General features: G+C 48.7%; 2 protein-coding genes across 3 annotated transcripts in view; both read left to right on the forward strand.

Annotated features, from left to right (window-relative positions):
• Slc16a5 (solute carrier family 16 member 5) overlaps nucleotides 1–8,462 on the forward strand; it is a 12,291-nt gene extending 3,829 nt beyond the window's left edge. Inside the window, exons 3-4 of the mRNA XM_031352898.1 lie at nucleotides 4,802–5,611; nucleotides 7,475–8,462. Of these exons, the coding sequence (XP_031208758.1) occupies nucleotides 4,802–5,611; nucleotides 7,475–7,728 (1,064 nt within the window). The 3' untranslated portion in view covers nucleotides 7,729–8,462. The remainder of the gene's footprint in view (nucleotides 1–4,801; nucleotides 5,612–7,474) is intronic.
• A 2,680-nt stretch (nucleotides 8,463–11,142) lies between these two features.
• Armc7 (armadillo repeat containing 7) overlaps nucleotides 11,143–16,001 on the forward strand; it is a 10,367-nt gene continuing 5,508 nt past the window's right edge. Inside the window, exons 1-2 of one of the 2 annotated variants that reach the window (XM_031352896.1) lie at nucleotides 11,143–11,511; nucleotides 11,603–11,746. In XM_031352896.1, the coding sequence (XP_031208756.1) occupies nucleotides 11,421–11,511; nucleotides 11,603–11,746 (235 nt within the window). In that variant the 5' untranslated portion in view covers nucleotides 11,143–11,420. The remainder of the gene's footprint in view (nucleotides 11,512–11,602; nucleotides 11,747–16,001) is intronic. The other variant, XM_031352897.1, reaches the window with a different exon arrangement.

Genomic DNA, 16,001 nt, shown 5'->3' on the forward strand with positions numbered 1-16,001 from the left:
AGAGAGAAAGGACAGGGGGTCCCACTGCATGGTCAGGAAGTAAGAGAGAGAAAGGACAGGGGGTCCCAATACTGAGGACGTACACCACTGCCCCAAAGGACTCCCATGAAGCCCCAACTCTCTCTTTTGTTTAATTAAAAAATATATTTATTTATTTTCATTTTATGTGTGCCAGTATGTATGTCTGTACGTTACACTCATGTCTGGTTCCCCTAGAAGGCCAAAATTAGAGCATTAGATCTCCTAGAACTGAAGTTACAGAGAGTAGTAAAGCACCACATGGAGGCTGGGGCTTGAGCCCAAGGCCCTGGAAGAGCAGCCGGTGCTCTTGACCACTGACTATTACCTCCAGTCCCAAGGCCCATGCCTTAAAATTTTCACTCTGCCAACAGCTCTGCACTGGGAACCAAGACTTTGGGATGAGAATATTCTGTTTGTTTGTTTGGATTATCTTTTTCTTTCTTTCTTTTTTTAAGATTTATTTATTTATATATTTATTTAATGTATGTGAGTACACTGTCTCTGTCTTCAGACACACCAGAAGAGGGCATCAGATTCCATTACAGATGGCTGTGAGCCACCATGTGGTTGCTGGGATTTGAACTCAGGATCTCTGGAAGAGCAGTCAGTGCTCTTAACCACTGAGCCATCTCTCCAGCCCCCAATTTTTGGGTTTTCAAGACAGGGTTTCTTTATGTAGCCCTATAGAACAGGCTGACCTCAACCCAGAGATCCACTTTTCTCTGCTTGCGGGGTGCTGGGATTAAAGACATTTGCCACCACACCCAGTACTGTGTGAGCTTTTCAGGGACACTTATTAAATCCATAGCAAACAAAACACTGGCGGGGAGAGAATGAGGCTGTCTGAGGAAGAGCGGTCCAGGTAGGGAGAGGAACAAGCATAAAAATCTCTGTGGTCCAAGGCAGTTGGTTAAGTACGTATCTTGTGGGTTCAGGGATCTAAGTTCAATCCTCCAGAACTCACCTAAAGATGTCAAGCATTTTGGTCCATCTTCTAATCCCAGTGCTGAAGAGGTGGAGCCAGGTCTATCCCTAGGGCTCCCTGGCTGGCCAGCCTGGCTGCTTGGTGTGTTTTAGGCCAGTGAAAGACTGTCTCAAAATAAGGTACGTGGCACCAAGGGATGACACTTGACAGTGAGGTACAAGTACACATGCACACACACATACACATACTCACATACATACACACACATACTCTCACACACATATACTCACACACATACACACACACACATACACACATATACATACACATACATACTCACACACATATACACATGTACTCACACACATATACACATATACTCACATACATACACACATATACACACACATATACAACATGTACTCACACACATATACACATGTATTCACACACATACACACACATACACATACTCACACACACATACTCACATACATACACATACATACACACATATACTCACATACATACACACATATACACACACATACACACACATACACACATGTACTCACACACATACACACACACACATACACATACATACTCACATAGATACACACATATACACACACACACACAGATACACACACATACACACACAAACATACACAGAGGAGAAAATAGTCATAGGCTAGAGATGTAGGATCAAGGGGCCAAGAGGTAGGGCAGAGGCCTACTGCGACATTAATTTATAAATAGCTTTGTACTGAGATGAGAAGCCAGTTGAGTTCAGTCAGTGATGAGTGACATTACCTCAGGGACTAAAGTTATCACTCTGGCTCTGGTGACCCTGGGGTGATGGAGCAGGCAAGACACATCCAGGTCCCAGGGGCCACAGTTTGAACAGGGTGGGATGATAAGAAGTGTAGAAAAGTCTGGGCTCAGAATGAAGGGTTAAAATAATCCAGGGCACTCCGAGTCAAGACAGCCACAAAGTCACTTGAAGGATGGAGTCACAATCCGATCCGCTGTGGTGGGAGGACAAGAGGACTGGGTTTGGAAGCGATGTGAGTCTCAGGCTTAGACAGGCTAAGGTCCCAGGGAGAGAGAGACGACCAGGTAGCTCAGGACTCAGGAGACAAATGGGAACCAAATGACGAGATGAGGAATCCCTGCTGCCTCTGGGGGATTTCAGGTGACAGCTGAGGAGAGCAGAGGAAAGGTCAGCCAGAAAGAAGAGCACCGGAAGCCGGAAGCCGATGGTCAGAACAGTTTTCAGGAGAGTGGGGGAAGCATCGTGCTGAGCGATGGCAGGGATGGGGGTGAGGGTGGTTGGAGGGGTAGGGGGGACCAGGGCCATGCTTGCCCTTCAGCACTGAGGTGTGGATGGTACAGGTCACGCTATGGAAGGAATAAGTTCATTTCAGCAGTGGACAGAAGGGATGAAGGTTATGCTTGTGCCGGGTGGTGGTGGCGCACGCCTTTAATCCCAGCACTTGGGAGGCAGAGGCAGGCAGATTTCTGAGTTCGAGGTCAGCCTGGTCTACAGAGTGAGTTCCAGGACAGCCAGGGCTATACAGAGAAAAACCAAAATAAAAAAAAATAATAAAAAAAAAAAGATTGTGCTTGCGCATAGCACTTGCCTAGCCTTCTTTGATCCCCAATGGAGGACAGGATGTACAAGAAAGGAGGCTGGGACCCAACATTCCCCTCTGTCCCTCTGCCTCCCTCCCCTCCTCCCTCTAGTCCTCTTTTCATCCTCCCCTCCCTCTTCCCCCTCCCCCTTTCTGTTTCTTTCTCCCACTTTGTTCATACTTTGTTGGAAGGGTTTAAACAGGGTCTCACTTTTGTCCTTCAGCCTGGCTTTGAACTCATAGCAAGTCTCCTGTCCCAGCTTCCCGAGTGCTGGGATTACAGATGTGTACCACATCCATTTCCTTCCCTTCCTGGTTCTAGGATTCAAACCCAGAGCCTTAGGCAGGTTACATCTGCCCTCTCCCAGTGATACATCTGCAGCCCCTGTGTAAAAGAAGCAGCGAAATGGACCAGTAACCAGACATTGGAGTGTTAAGAGAATTTTTTTTTGTTTGCATTTTGAGGAATGTTTATTTGTTTTTTGTTTTTTGGGTTTTTTTTTTGGGTTTTTTTTTTTTTTTTTTTTTTTTTTTTTTGGTTTTTTGAGACAGGGTTTCTCTGTAGCCCTGGCTGTCCTGGTCTACAGCTCACTCTGTAGACCAGGCTGGCCTCGAACTCAGAAATCCACCTGCCTCTGCCTCCCAAGTGCTGGGATTAAAGGCGTGCACTGGGAATGTTTATTTGTTGTTTTGCTTATGATTGTGTTTTTGAGACAAGCCCCTCTCCCTTTTTTTTGGACATGGTACCCCTCGCTGCTGGTTTGGAACTGGTTATGTAGACCAGGCTGGCTTCAGACTCACAGAGCTGTGCCTGAATAGCCTCCAGGGTTCATTGGCCACCACAAAGAACAGGCCAGTAGGGAGGGGGAAGAATGATACAAGATGGAGAACTTGAGGAGACAGACTGAAGACCAGGAATAGGAAGTTAACCCCTGAAGGCCTGGGTGGGCCTCTGTCCTGACAGATGGCTGAGCGAGGAGATAGGAGAGAGGTTGGAGCACAGAAGGACGAAATGGCCGCCTCGAGGGCAGGCGAGCGAGTGAACATGCTGTAGTAGCATAGCAGTGGGACACACACAGATGCATGCGCACATATGTATACACGCATGCATATACACATACTTGTACATACATAGATGCATACATACATGCATAGCCACACACACATAATTAAAATAAAAATAAATCTAGGGGCTAAAGAGGGGGATCGGCAGTTAAGAGCACTTGTTGCTCTTGCAGAGGACCTGGGTTCAGTTCCTGGGACCCACATGGTGGCTCAAAACTATCTGCAACTCTAGTTCCAGAAGATCCTATGTCCTCTTCTGACCTCCACAGGTATCAGACATGAACATGGTACATATACACACATGCAGGCAAAACACTTATTCACATAAAATGAGTAACTCAAAAAAATGTTCTGAGACAAGTTATCACTATGTAGCCCTGGTCAGCCTAGAACTCACTGTGAAGACCAGGCTGCCCTGGGATTACAGGCCTCTGCCTCCTGAGTTCTGGGATGAAAGTCATTCAGCACAATAATACCTGGCTCTGAAAGAAAGAAAGAGAGAAAGAAAGGAAGAAAGAAAGAAAGAAAGAAAGAGAGAGAGAGAAAGGAAGAAAGAAAGAGAGAAAGAGAGAAAGAGAAAGGAAGGGAGGGAGGGAGAGAGAAAGAAAGAGAAAGGAAGGGAGGGATATATATATATAGAGAGAGAGAGAGAGAGAGAGAGAGAGAAAGAGAGAGAGAGAGAGGTCTAGAGAGATGGCTCAGTGGTTAAGAGCACTGACTGCTCTGCTAGAGGTCCTGAGTTCAATTCCCAGCAACCACATGGTGGCTCACAACCATCTCTAATGGGATCTGATGCCCTCTTCTGCTTTGTCTGACGCGACAGTGTACTCACAAATATAAAATAAATCTTTAGGGAAAAAAAGAAAGAGAGGGGGAAGAAGGAAAAGAGGGAGTGGAGGGAAGGAAAGAAGGAAGGAAGGAAGGAAGAGAGAGAAGGAAGGGTTAAGGTCATTGTAGTGTTTGCAGAGGGGAGCTGGGAGGAGGAGTCAGGTGAGATGGGAGTTGGTCAGGTATCTTCCATCATGAAACTTGGAAGTGTGTCTGTCCTAGGGCCAAAGGAGACAGACATGGAACATGATCCAAGACCCCTATTCCATGCAGAGGTGGAAAGTCCCACTGAGTCCCTGAGCTGGTGTCCCCTCTCGCACTGCAGGCCTGGGCATGAGTTTCAGCTTCCAGTCGAGCGTCACGGTAGTGGGCTTGTATTTTGTCCGCCGGCGGCCACTAGCCAATGCACTGGCCTCCATAGGAATCTCCATGGGCGTCACCCTCTGGCCCCTGCTGGCCCGATATCTTCTGGAAACCCTGGGCTGGAGAGGAGCCTTCCTCATCTTCGGTGCCATCTTTCTCCACTGTTGTGTATGTGGAGCCATGCTGAGGCCTGTTGCCACCAATGTGGGACCTGAGCCCAAAGAAGATCCCCTTCTACCTCCCAAGATACCTACACGCAGCTGCCTGGGAACATGTGTCTCAAGCATCCAGTACCACCTGGCCTTTGACATCCTTCGGCACAATATGTCCTTCTGCATATACGTCATGGGTGCGACCTGGATGATTCTGGGTCTTTCGCTACCACATACCTTCCTGGTGCCATACGCTATGAATCATGGGATAGATGAATACTGGGCAGCCATGCTCATATCTGTTATCGGCTTCTGCAACATCTTCTTGCGACCAGGGGCAGGGCTGCTGGCAGGCAGGAAGAGCTTGGCCGCCTACCGGAAGTACCTGTTTGCCACAGCGATCTTCATCAACGGGCTCACCAACCTAATCTGCACAGTGTCGGCAGACTTCTGGGTGCTCCTGGGCTATTCCCTGTTGTTCAGCCTGTCCATGTGTGGAACTGGGATCCTCATCTTCCAGGTTCTAATGGACATTGTCCCGATGGATCGGTTCCCCAGTGCCCTGGGCTTCTTCAGCGTCCTGTGTGGCGTGGCTTCTCTCATCTCTCCACCAATGGCTGGTGAGAGCCTGGGAGGGAGGGCAGCCAGGCATGCCCAAGTGGGGCCTGTATAGGTTGGGCAAAGGAGACCATCTGGTCAGATTTGAGCCCAGTGTACCATTGTCACAAGGGTCTTGGAATCCGTGATCCTACCCTGTCCCCAGCAACTCAGTGACCATGCTACTGCGTGTTATTTGCTTGGCCAGGCATTGTGGTACAGGCCTGTAATTCTGCCTGTTGGGAAATGGAGACAGAAAGATCTTTGACTACATAGCAAGTTGGGAGCCAATCTGGGCTATATGAGACCCTGTCTTAATCTTATATCAGAGAGAGAGAGAGACAGAGGGGGAAGGGAGCAAAGAATACTTGCTATAGAGGACCCAGGTTCATTCCCAGCACCCACGCCGTGGTTCACAATTGTTCATATAACTCCAGCTCCTTGGAATACAGCGCCCCCTTCAGGCCATCACAGTATACTTACATACATGCAGGCAAAACAATCTTATACATAAAATAAATACATCTTGTTTCAAGGGAGGGAGGGACCAGAGAGGTGGCTCAGAGGTATCTCTTTCGCTCTTACAGAGGACCTGAGTTTGGTTCCTAGCACCCACGGAGTGGCTCACAGTCATCTGTAACTCCAGTTTTAGAGGCATCAATGCCTACCACTAGTCTCCGTGGGTACCACATACATGTGGCACATACACATACATGAAGATAAACTACTCATTCATGTAAGGAAGGAGAGAAAGAGAAAAACCTTGCACTCCAGGCTACATGAATCTGTCTTCTCCTTGTCTGGAGCTCTGCTCCTGTCAGCGAAGCATGGTGGTAAGAGGCTGTGTTAACTGGAATTAACACCCTGGCTCTCCTAATTCCCACCTGTGAGTCCCAGGAAAAATCACTATTCTTCCCTGAGCAAGAATGCCAACTACAAGGTGCAGAAGAGAGCATGCGCCATCCTGCCAGTTGCAGAGTGCACTGCCACACAGAGAAATCCTGTCTCAAAAAACCAAAACCAAACCAAACCAAAAAACAAACAAACTACACTGTTGCAATTTACCTTCCGGGGCGGGGGAAGGCAGGAGGGAATGTGTGTAGGGATTCGGGTTTGGAAGGAAGCAAGCAGAATTTGTAAGACCAGTAGGGAAGACTACTGCACAGCAGAGAGAAGGACCTTCCGCCCAGTCTGGTGTCACTGGGAGTCAGCAAGGAAATGTTGTGGCGGTCACTGTGGTCAGACCTTGAAGCTCAGCTGTGGGAGGGTTTTTGTTGTTGTCTGCTTGGTTGGTTGGTTCCTCAAGTCAGGGTTTCTCTGTGTAGATTAGGCTGTCCTAGAACTCAGAGATCCACCTTTGTGCTGGGATTAAAGATGTGCCCCCTCTCCCCGGTCAGTGAGCCTTTTTCCTAAATTTGAGTTCCAGTCTCCAAGGAAGCCCTGAAAGCAAATGAGTCCCAAATAATCCAGAAAGAGATAGGGTTAGGGCCTGAGGCAGGGTTAGGCTGAGCAAAAGGCTTGGATTCCACCAGCCCTTCTGTCTGTTTTCCCTGCCTCCAAGGTAGACAGGCCCTTAGGGTCCCTCCTGGGGAGGACATCTGCCTAGGCTGGAGGCTAAGTGTCTGCTCCCTCCTTTTACCCCACAAGTACCGATTGTGCACTTCCCAGGTGCCAGCCACGATTTCACAGATACACAGAGAAACCCTGTCTCCAAAAACCAAACCAAACAAACAAAACAACAACAACAACAAAACCCAAAACTGTTGAGGCTTACCTTGGGGGGGGGAGGGGGGGAGAGGTGGAAACAAAACTAAAATCTCCACCCTCCTCAGATGCACAAGCCTTTAGAGCTTACATGGCAGATTAACTTGTTCTCTGTCCCCCAGGATGGCTACTGGACAAGACCAACAACGACTTCAGCTATGTTTTCTACATGTCGAGCGGCTTCCTCCTCTCAGGCTCTCTTTTCATGGGTGTGGGCTTCTATGCCGCAGAGAAGAAGACGCTGAAGCAAGATGGGCAAGCCAAGATGGAGGATCCCACCTCAGAGATTACCTCAACACATGATCTTACCTCAGAAGACAAGGACAGTGCCAAGAAGCAACCGTACCCTAAAAACATCTCTATGACCAATGTCTGAACTCCAGAGGTTGCATATGGCCTGGCTCTAAGCTCTGAAGTCAGTGGGAGAAACCCTCCTTCCAGGAAGTAGGGTGTACAAGTGGGCCTTCCTGGATTTCGTCTTCGGGTCCCACAAAGATTGGTCTGAGTCTTGCATGAAGCACTCATGGCTAGCTGCCTTGCACTGGCTCTACCCAGCTGGTCCTACAACCCAACACTTTGGGGCTTCTCATCCAGCCTTCCCATGTCGACTGTCTTTGTCCTTCTTGGCCTCAGACTATTTCGAAGAATTTGCCTTTCTTCCAAGAACATAACTTAGTCCTCTTTTCTTCCCAAATAACCAACCCTGACCCCATCAGGTCAGGAAGGTTAATTAAGGGTGCTGCTTCGAGAGGCTGAGAGTCTCATGCTAACTGGAGCCATAGTGGAGGCACAGATGAAGGACCAGGGGGAGAAGTTGGCCTTGGTACAAGATTGGTACTAATGGGCTGTTTGAGGGAACACTGGTCCTGACACCTCTGCAGAGATCAGGGAAAGAAACTTCTCTGCTGTCCTGGAAGGAGCCCTCTTGATCGGGTCTCAGAAGTTATATAGACTGAAGAGTCTTCAGCCACGGAACAGGGCCTAAGCCAGAATCTTCTCTTTTACCGGACTCTGTAGCCACGTAGGGGAAGGCAGACCTTGGACTAACCAGGAGACAAGAAGGCAGGCTAGGTAACTTAAGAAAAAAAAAACAAAACCTGGGCCTATATATGCAAACGGTAGTCTGTGCTCTGCTCTTGGCCTCTGAGGTTCCCCTTTCTCCAGGATGTGTTGGAGGTATCAACCCCCAAGGCAGTAAGTAACTGGCTAAGTCAGCTGCTGCTGCTAGCCTGAGCCCATGGCCTGGAGCTATGTCCATGTACACACACACACACACACACACACACACACACACACACACACGCTTCTGGTGCTGGTCTCAGAGCTCATCACTTAAGGCTTTGACCCAGCAGGGTGCTCCAGGGAATGGGGAAACAGTCTGAATTTTATGCAAAAACATTCCCCAGCTCCAGGGTCATGAGGAAAGCAGGCCTGAGTAGGTTACCTCCATTCCCCCAGCCTGGCAGGAACTTCTTGGGCTTGTTTGTTGGTTCAGGCACAACCAGGCTCCAGCAAGAAAACCTTATCAGGAAAAATGATTTTATTTTCATGACTGACGCCAGCCTTCCTCCTCCACAAGTCCATCTGGCATGAATAAGCATCTTTAGTGTTATTCCGGCTCCTCTAAGGTGCTGTCGCGAGTGCCCCCTCATGGCCAAAAGGAAGTACTGCAGCAGTGCGCTTGCTGAGTCGTTTTGGGCATTATGTTCACTGTCTCTTAGACCTTGGGCGGAGATGGCTGAGTAGGTAAAGGGGCTTGCTGTCATGCCAACAACTTGAGTTTGACTCCTGGAACCCACACGGGGAAGGAGAGGCCCCACTACCGCAAGTTGTTCTGTGGCACGCGCGCACAGACACACACAAATAAATGTTAATTGAAAAAAAAATTGGAGGCCTGTATGAGACCTTATCTTCCAACTGGAAAGTCTGCCTCTATGTCTAATGCCCCCCACTGCTTTCCTGATCCCAACTCAGAACTGAGCTTGATCCCCAGGCATAGTTTCTACCTGGAGGGGCAAATGCCAAGACCTTCCCCCACCCCACCCCACCCCCCGAGACAGGGTTTCTCTGTGTAGCCCTGGCTGTCCTGGAACCCACTCTGTAGACCAGGCTGGTCTCAAGTTCAGAAATCCGACTGCCTCTGCCTCCCAAGTGCTGGGATTAAAGGCGTGCGCCACCACTGCCCGGCTGGTAATAAAGGCATTAATCGATGGGCAACAAACAGAAGAAATGAGAATCTGAATGTAGCTTAGTCACATACATCAAATTCAATCTCCAGCCTCACTCATGCCCAGCAGTGCTGTGGTCCCAGCTCTCTGGAGCCTGGGGCTTGGAGACAAGATGGAAGATGGAAGCAAGGTCTACTCTTTTGTAGCTAGGAACTGCTTTGGACCATCCCTGGAAGATTTTGAGGGGAATCTGTAAAGTGTTTGTTCCGGAATTTCTCTCTCTCTCTCTCTCTCTCTCTCTCTCTCTCTCTCTCTCTCTTTCTCTCTCTTGGATTTATTTTATGTATATGAGTACACTGTGGCTGTACAGATGGTTGTGACCCATTGGGCGGTTGGTGGGAATTAAACTCAGGACCTCTGCTCACTCCAACCCAAAGATTTACTTATTATATGTAAGTACACTGTAGCTGTTTTCAGACACATCAGAAGAGGGCGTCAGATCTCACTACAGATGGTTGTGAGCCACCATGTGGTTGCTGGGATTTGAACTCAGGACCTTTGGAAGAATAGTCAATGCTCTTACCCGCTGAGCCATCTCTACAGCCCCTGTACTGGAATCCTGGTCCCCAGGTCTTTGATGCTCTGACTAGTCAGACACTTGGCCATCTTGAGCTAAGATGTAAGAAGCCAGACTAGAAAACCTAAAAGGCACAGAGCTCTCACGGAGCAACCTTAGCACTCAAGTACCCAAACTAAGGTTAAAACTCTTGCTTCAGCCTGGCCGTGGTGGCGCACGCCTTTAATCCCAGCACTTGGGAGGCAGAGGCAGGGGGATCTCTGAGTTCAAGGCCAGCCTGGGAATGGATTGATCACAGGGACTTGAACCCCAGAGGTGGGAGCCAGGGAAAGGTGAAGTGCACAAACCATTCTGCTGTGATTCAGGTCCTTGGTACCAAACACAGAGCTAAGTTCACGACCCCTGAACCTTGTCCTAAAAAAACCCTTACTGCCTACATCCTCCACCTCCATGGCAGCATGGCAAAGCTAGCATCCTTCCTGATGCTCCTTGTGACCCTAAGATTTTGTTTTTGGCCAGGCAGTGGTGGCACACACCTTTAATCCCAGCACTTGGGAGGCAGAGGTAGGCAGATTTCTGAGTTCGAGGCCAGCCTGGTCTACAGAGTAAGTTCCAGGTCAGCCAGGGCTATACAGAGAAACCTTGTCTCGAAAAAAAAAAAAAAAAGATTTTGGGTTTGACGGGTCTTGCCATGTAGCCCTGGCTTTCCTTGTAGACTAGGCTGTTCTTAAACTCTGGGATTAAACTACCACCATGTCTAGATGACCTTAAGATCCGTCTGCCGAGCTGTCACTCCATCCATCGTTCTCTCCCTCCTTTCCTCCCCTTCCCCTCCTCCCTCCTTTTCTCCCCTTCCCCTCCTCTCTCCTTTTCTCCCCTTCCCCTCCTCTCTCCCTTCCTCTCTCCTACGCATCCCTACCACAGGCGCGAAGCTGTTGGTTAAAGCCTCCAGCTCTAGACCTCAGGCGGAAGCCCTGGAGGCGCCCAGTAACCACGCCCGACCCCGCCCTGATCCCGCCCACCCCGTTTCCTGGGGCGGGGCTAGGGCGACTTCCGCCCCGAGTCCGGAAGCGGTGTGGACAGCGCGGTGAGGGGCGTGCCTTCGGTTCCAAAAAGCCCGGGCGTCTCACCCGGGTTGAATTTTGGTCTTCAAACTCGGCTCTGACAGATCCTGAGACCCCTGGCCATCCCCACAGCGCACCCCCAGCTGCCAATCACTGCAGACCGCGGTCTTAGGACAAGACTGGGTTTGCTGCCGCTCTGTCGCCGCCGGGTCAGGTCAGGATCCAGGCGACCCCACCTCCCAGCTCTGCCGCCCCAGCCATGGCACAGAAACCCAAGATCGACCCCCACGTCGGGCGGCTAGGCTACCTGCAGGCGCTGGTCACGGAGTTCCAGGAGACCGAGAGCCAAGGTGAGAGGTGTAGGGTGGGCACGAGGGACCCAGCAGGGCTCTGACGGCAGCAGCCGCCCAGTCCCGACCCCAGTGCCGCTTCCCATTGCAGACGCCAAGGAGCAAGTCCTCGCCAACCTTGCCAACTTCGCTTATGACCCGGGCAACTACCAGTACCTACGGCAACTACAAGTCCTGGACTTATTCCTTGATTCTCTGTCAGAAGAGAATGAAACCCTAATCAAGTTTGCTATTGGTAAGAGTTAGGCTGGTCCCCCCACCCGACCCCTCACCCCGGTAACGGACTAGAGCGACTTGAGTCAGGCAAGATGCCACTCGCCTGTAAAACCAGCATTGTGGGAGGCTGAAGCAGGAGAATTGCCGCGACTTGGGGCCATCGTGGGATACTAAATAAACTAGTCTTTGGGAAGGAATCTCATGTGCTAGGGCAGACCTCTCATGTGTGGACCACCTCCTCCTCCACATATTGTCCAGGTCACAGCTCATTCCAAACTAGTCTGGAAGTCACTACTAGCTCTTCGTGTCTTTCCATCCTCTTAGAAAAGAGATAATAAGCAAGGAAATGGGGTGAAGCCTCTTTGAAAGAGGTTTGGAGCTTGCTCAAGAGATGCAAAGGTGACTTGGAATTTGTAGCTTAGGACTCCTGCAATTGGATTTGTGTGTGTGTGTGTTTTCAAGACAGAGTTTCTCTGTATATCCCTGGCTGGCCTCGAACTCACTCTGTAGATTGGGCTGGCCTCGAACTCAGAAATCGACCTGTCTCTGCCTCCCGAGTGCTGGGATTAAAGGCGTTCGCCACCACTGCCCAGTTACAATGGGATTATTGTAAGGCCATTTGAATTATTCAAGAAAGGCTCTTTTAAATTTGCTGTATATGTGTGTGTTTGCATGTGTGTGTGTGTGTGAATGAGTGTAGGTATGCATGTGCACTAGTCTGTATGCATGAAATTTTTCAAAAGTCAGTTCTCACCTAGCACAAGCCTTTTATCCCCAGCACTCTGAAGACAGAGGTGGGTGGATCTTTCTGAGTTCCAGGCCAGCCTAGAATAAGTATTCAGTTCTGAGCCATCTAGGGCTACAAAATAAGATGTTGTCTCTAAAAAATAAAGTAGTAGTAGTTGTTGTTGTTGTTGTTGTTGTTGTTGTGTTCTCCCAGTTGCTAAGGCAGGATCTCGTGGGTCTGCAGAATAGGCCAGTGTACTCCATAGCTGACCCATGAGCTTCCAGCTGGTCTAACACCTCATCTCTCCTTAGAGTGCTGGGGTTCCAGATGCTCACCGCTGTGTCTAGTTTCCTTATGTAGGTTCCTGGCATCGAACTCAGGTCGTCAGGTTTGTGTGGCAAGCTCTTTTACCCACTGAGCCATCTCCTCTGCCCCATGATAGATAGTTATTATTGGATACTCTATGAGGAAGATATTGGCCGAGGTTCTAGGGAGATGGTGAAGAGGTTGGGAATTGTATTCTGTAAGGGGAGCTAGGAGTCGAGTAAACAAGCAAAGTAGAAATAAACAACAAACTCAGATGGAGCTATAGGAGGCGGCGCTGCTTCCAGTTCAGCCATCCTGTATCCGCATCACAGACAGAGAACCTAAGCAGGAAGCTGTTAGAGGAAGGCTGATGTGTTAGGGATATTTCAAGTAAAGAGGCGGATGGAACAGAGTTAAAAAGAGAGGTTGGCAGAGGGGCTTTGGATCTGGGTCATGGGAAGAAGTTTAGATTTTTATTTATTTATTTATTTATTTATTTATTTATTTATTTTTGGTTTTCCGAGACAGGGTTTCTCTGTATAGCCCTGGCTGTCCTGGAGCTCACTCTGTAGACCAGGCTGGCCTCAAACTCAGAAATCCACCTGCCTCTGCCTCCCAAGTGCTGGGATCAAAGGCGTGCGCCACCACGCCCGGCTTGAAGTTTAGAATTTTAAGAACAAACAAATTCTTCCAGCACATACCTTTTTTACAAAAAACCTTTCCCCATATAGTACGAAAGGAACCCTAGGTACACTGAGAAAGAAAACATAAGAGTAACTTCAGGGCTGGGATGCGGCTCAGTGATGGAGGACCTGTAATAGGGTGCAGGTACCACGTGCCTAAGGTTCAGTGGGTCAGTCCTCAGCACTGGAAGAAGAAGATTCCAAGATTGTGTAATATTTAGTTATGCAAAGTTTCCTAGCCATACCCTAAAGAACAGTTCTTTTTTATTAATGGGGAAGGACGGGGCATTTGAGGTCTCACTGGGTCCTGGCTGGTCTGAACCTTTTCTGCCTCACGGGTGCTGGGATTAGAGGTTGGTCCACATCCTGGCTTTCAGAGGATAATTTGTAAGTAAGCTCCTCTACCATGTGGCTCCTAAGCTTGGAACTCAGGTCATGAAGCCTGATGGCAAGGGCCCTTACCCATCGAGCCGTCCTGCAGGCCCGAAAGGACAGTTTTTGATTGTTGGTTTGTAACTAGGATCCAGTCCAGGACCTACATATTTCATCTGACTATGCTCCTTAGAGAGATCTCTTCATGTTCCAAATAAACTTTTGATTTTATAGCAAGTTGAGAAAACTTAACGAGACTGGGAGTATAACTCGGTAGAGTGCGTCATGACCCGTGCCTGTAACCCCAGCACGCAGAAGGTAGGGATAGGCAGACAGGGAGCTCGAGAGCACCTTCAGCCACATAGTGGTCCGATTCTGAGCCACTCAAGACCCTTTCTCAGCAAAGAAGAAAGAAAAAGAAAAAAAGTCCAACGATAAAGAGTTCTCACATGGCCAGGCAGTGGTGGCGCATGCCTTTAATCCCAGCACTTGGGAGGCAGAGGCAGGCGGATTTCTGAGTTCCAGGCCAGCCTGGTCTACAGAGTGAGTTCCAGGACAGCCAGGACTGCTCAAAGAAACCCTGTCTCTAAAAAAAAAAAAAAGAGTTCTCACATATTCTTCACTTTTTCACTCCTTGCATTGTCTGGTTCATTTGCTATAATTAATGAGCTGGTATTGATACATCATCATTAGCCAGTCGTTATTCATATTCATATGACCTTCTTTTTTTTTCTAATATACTTTTTCTGGCCCAAGATTCCACATGACATACATGGCTTTATCATAAAGTCTTATTTGGGTGTTTTTGTTATTCTTTCTTTTTTTATTAATTTATTTTATATGAGTACGCTGTTGCTGTCTTCAGACACACCAGAAGAGGGCATCAGATCCCATTACAGATGGTTGTGAGCCACCATGTGGTTGCTGGGAATTGAACTCAGGACCTCTGGAAGAGCAGTTGGTGCTCTTAACCACTGAGCCAGCTCTCCAGGCTCTATGAGAGCCTGGGTCTGCTCTCTGGGCAGTTTCCCAGAGCGATGACTGTGTCCTGACACCAGGATCTGTCGGTTTCACCGCTGTTTTTTTCCCCCACCCTTCTGTTTTCGCGCAGTCTAAGTCTGAGTCTCAAGTGCAGCTCCAGTGCTCATCCTTGAGTCTCTGGGGCGCTGTGTTGATCTGATTGCTCTTTATCGTATGCAACTTAAAAGGAGAGTCCCGGTGGGAGCTAGATGCAGATTCGATGGCTGTTGTCATTTCCCGACCTTGGACTGCCTCTGGCACTAAGAGGGGAGCACTGCCAAGCACCTGTTCTGCTGCTGAAAGCACTGTCCACCTTGGAGTGTCTAGGCTTTGTGCCTGATGGGAGCACTTACGGTGGTGATCTCCCTGAGAAGCAAGCCTGGCTGTGCCCATCTCTGCATTAGGAGTTTGCCTGCTGCATCTGGTAGTGCCCGAAGCTCGGGGTCACAGTTAATCACAGAGGAACTAGCAGCCACTGAGCAGTCGTCTTAGTCACAAGAAAGCTGCCATGATTGCGACTTTGGCTGAGAAGTGGATGGCACCTGCTCTAAAGCTAGGATCTCAGTAATACTCAAGAGTGAATGAAAGAATGGAGCGGAAACTCCAGTTTAAAACATTCTGAACACCTGTCCATCCCAGGGCAACATGGAGATGCAGAGAGACCACGGGAGGATTTTGTTTCTCTGAAAACTGATTCTTAGGATGCCACAGGGCACTTGGCATTTTTTTTGCTAAAGCAGGATTCATTTCTCTGAGAAGTCAGGTCAAATTGACTTCCTAGATCTTGCAATACATATCACCGCCACCTGGTGGCAGAAGTGCTCAATAGCTAAATCCTTTAATAGCTGCCTCTTTGGAAAGCAACAGTGTATTTCTCTTGTAATTAATGCCTTTGACGTTTGAAAGAGTTATTTTTCTTTTATTTATTTTTATTTTATGTGCTTTGGTGTTTTGCCTGCATGTATGCCCGTGTGAGGGTGTTGAATCTCTGTAACTGGAATTATAGACAGTTGTGAACTGCCATGTAAGTGCTAAATTGAACCTGGGTCCCCTTAAAGATCACCCAGTGCTCTTAACCTCTGAGGCACCAGGTCTTTTTCTTTTCCTTTTTCTTTCTCTTTTTCTTTTTCCTTTTCTTTTCTCTTCTTTTCTTTTCTCTTCTCCCT

The sequence above is a fragment of the Mastomys coucha genome, unplaced genomic scaffold (genome assembly GCF_008632895.1).
Source record: "Mastomys coucha isolate ucsf_1 unplaced genomic scaffold, UCSF_Mcou_1 pScaffold5, whole genome shotgun sequence".
Lineage (NCBI taxonomy): Eukaryota > Metazoa > Chordata > Mammalia > Rodentia > Muridae > Mastomys > Mastomys coucha.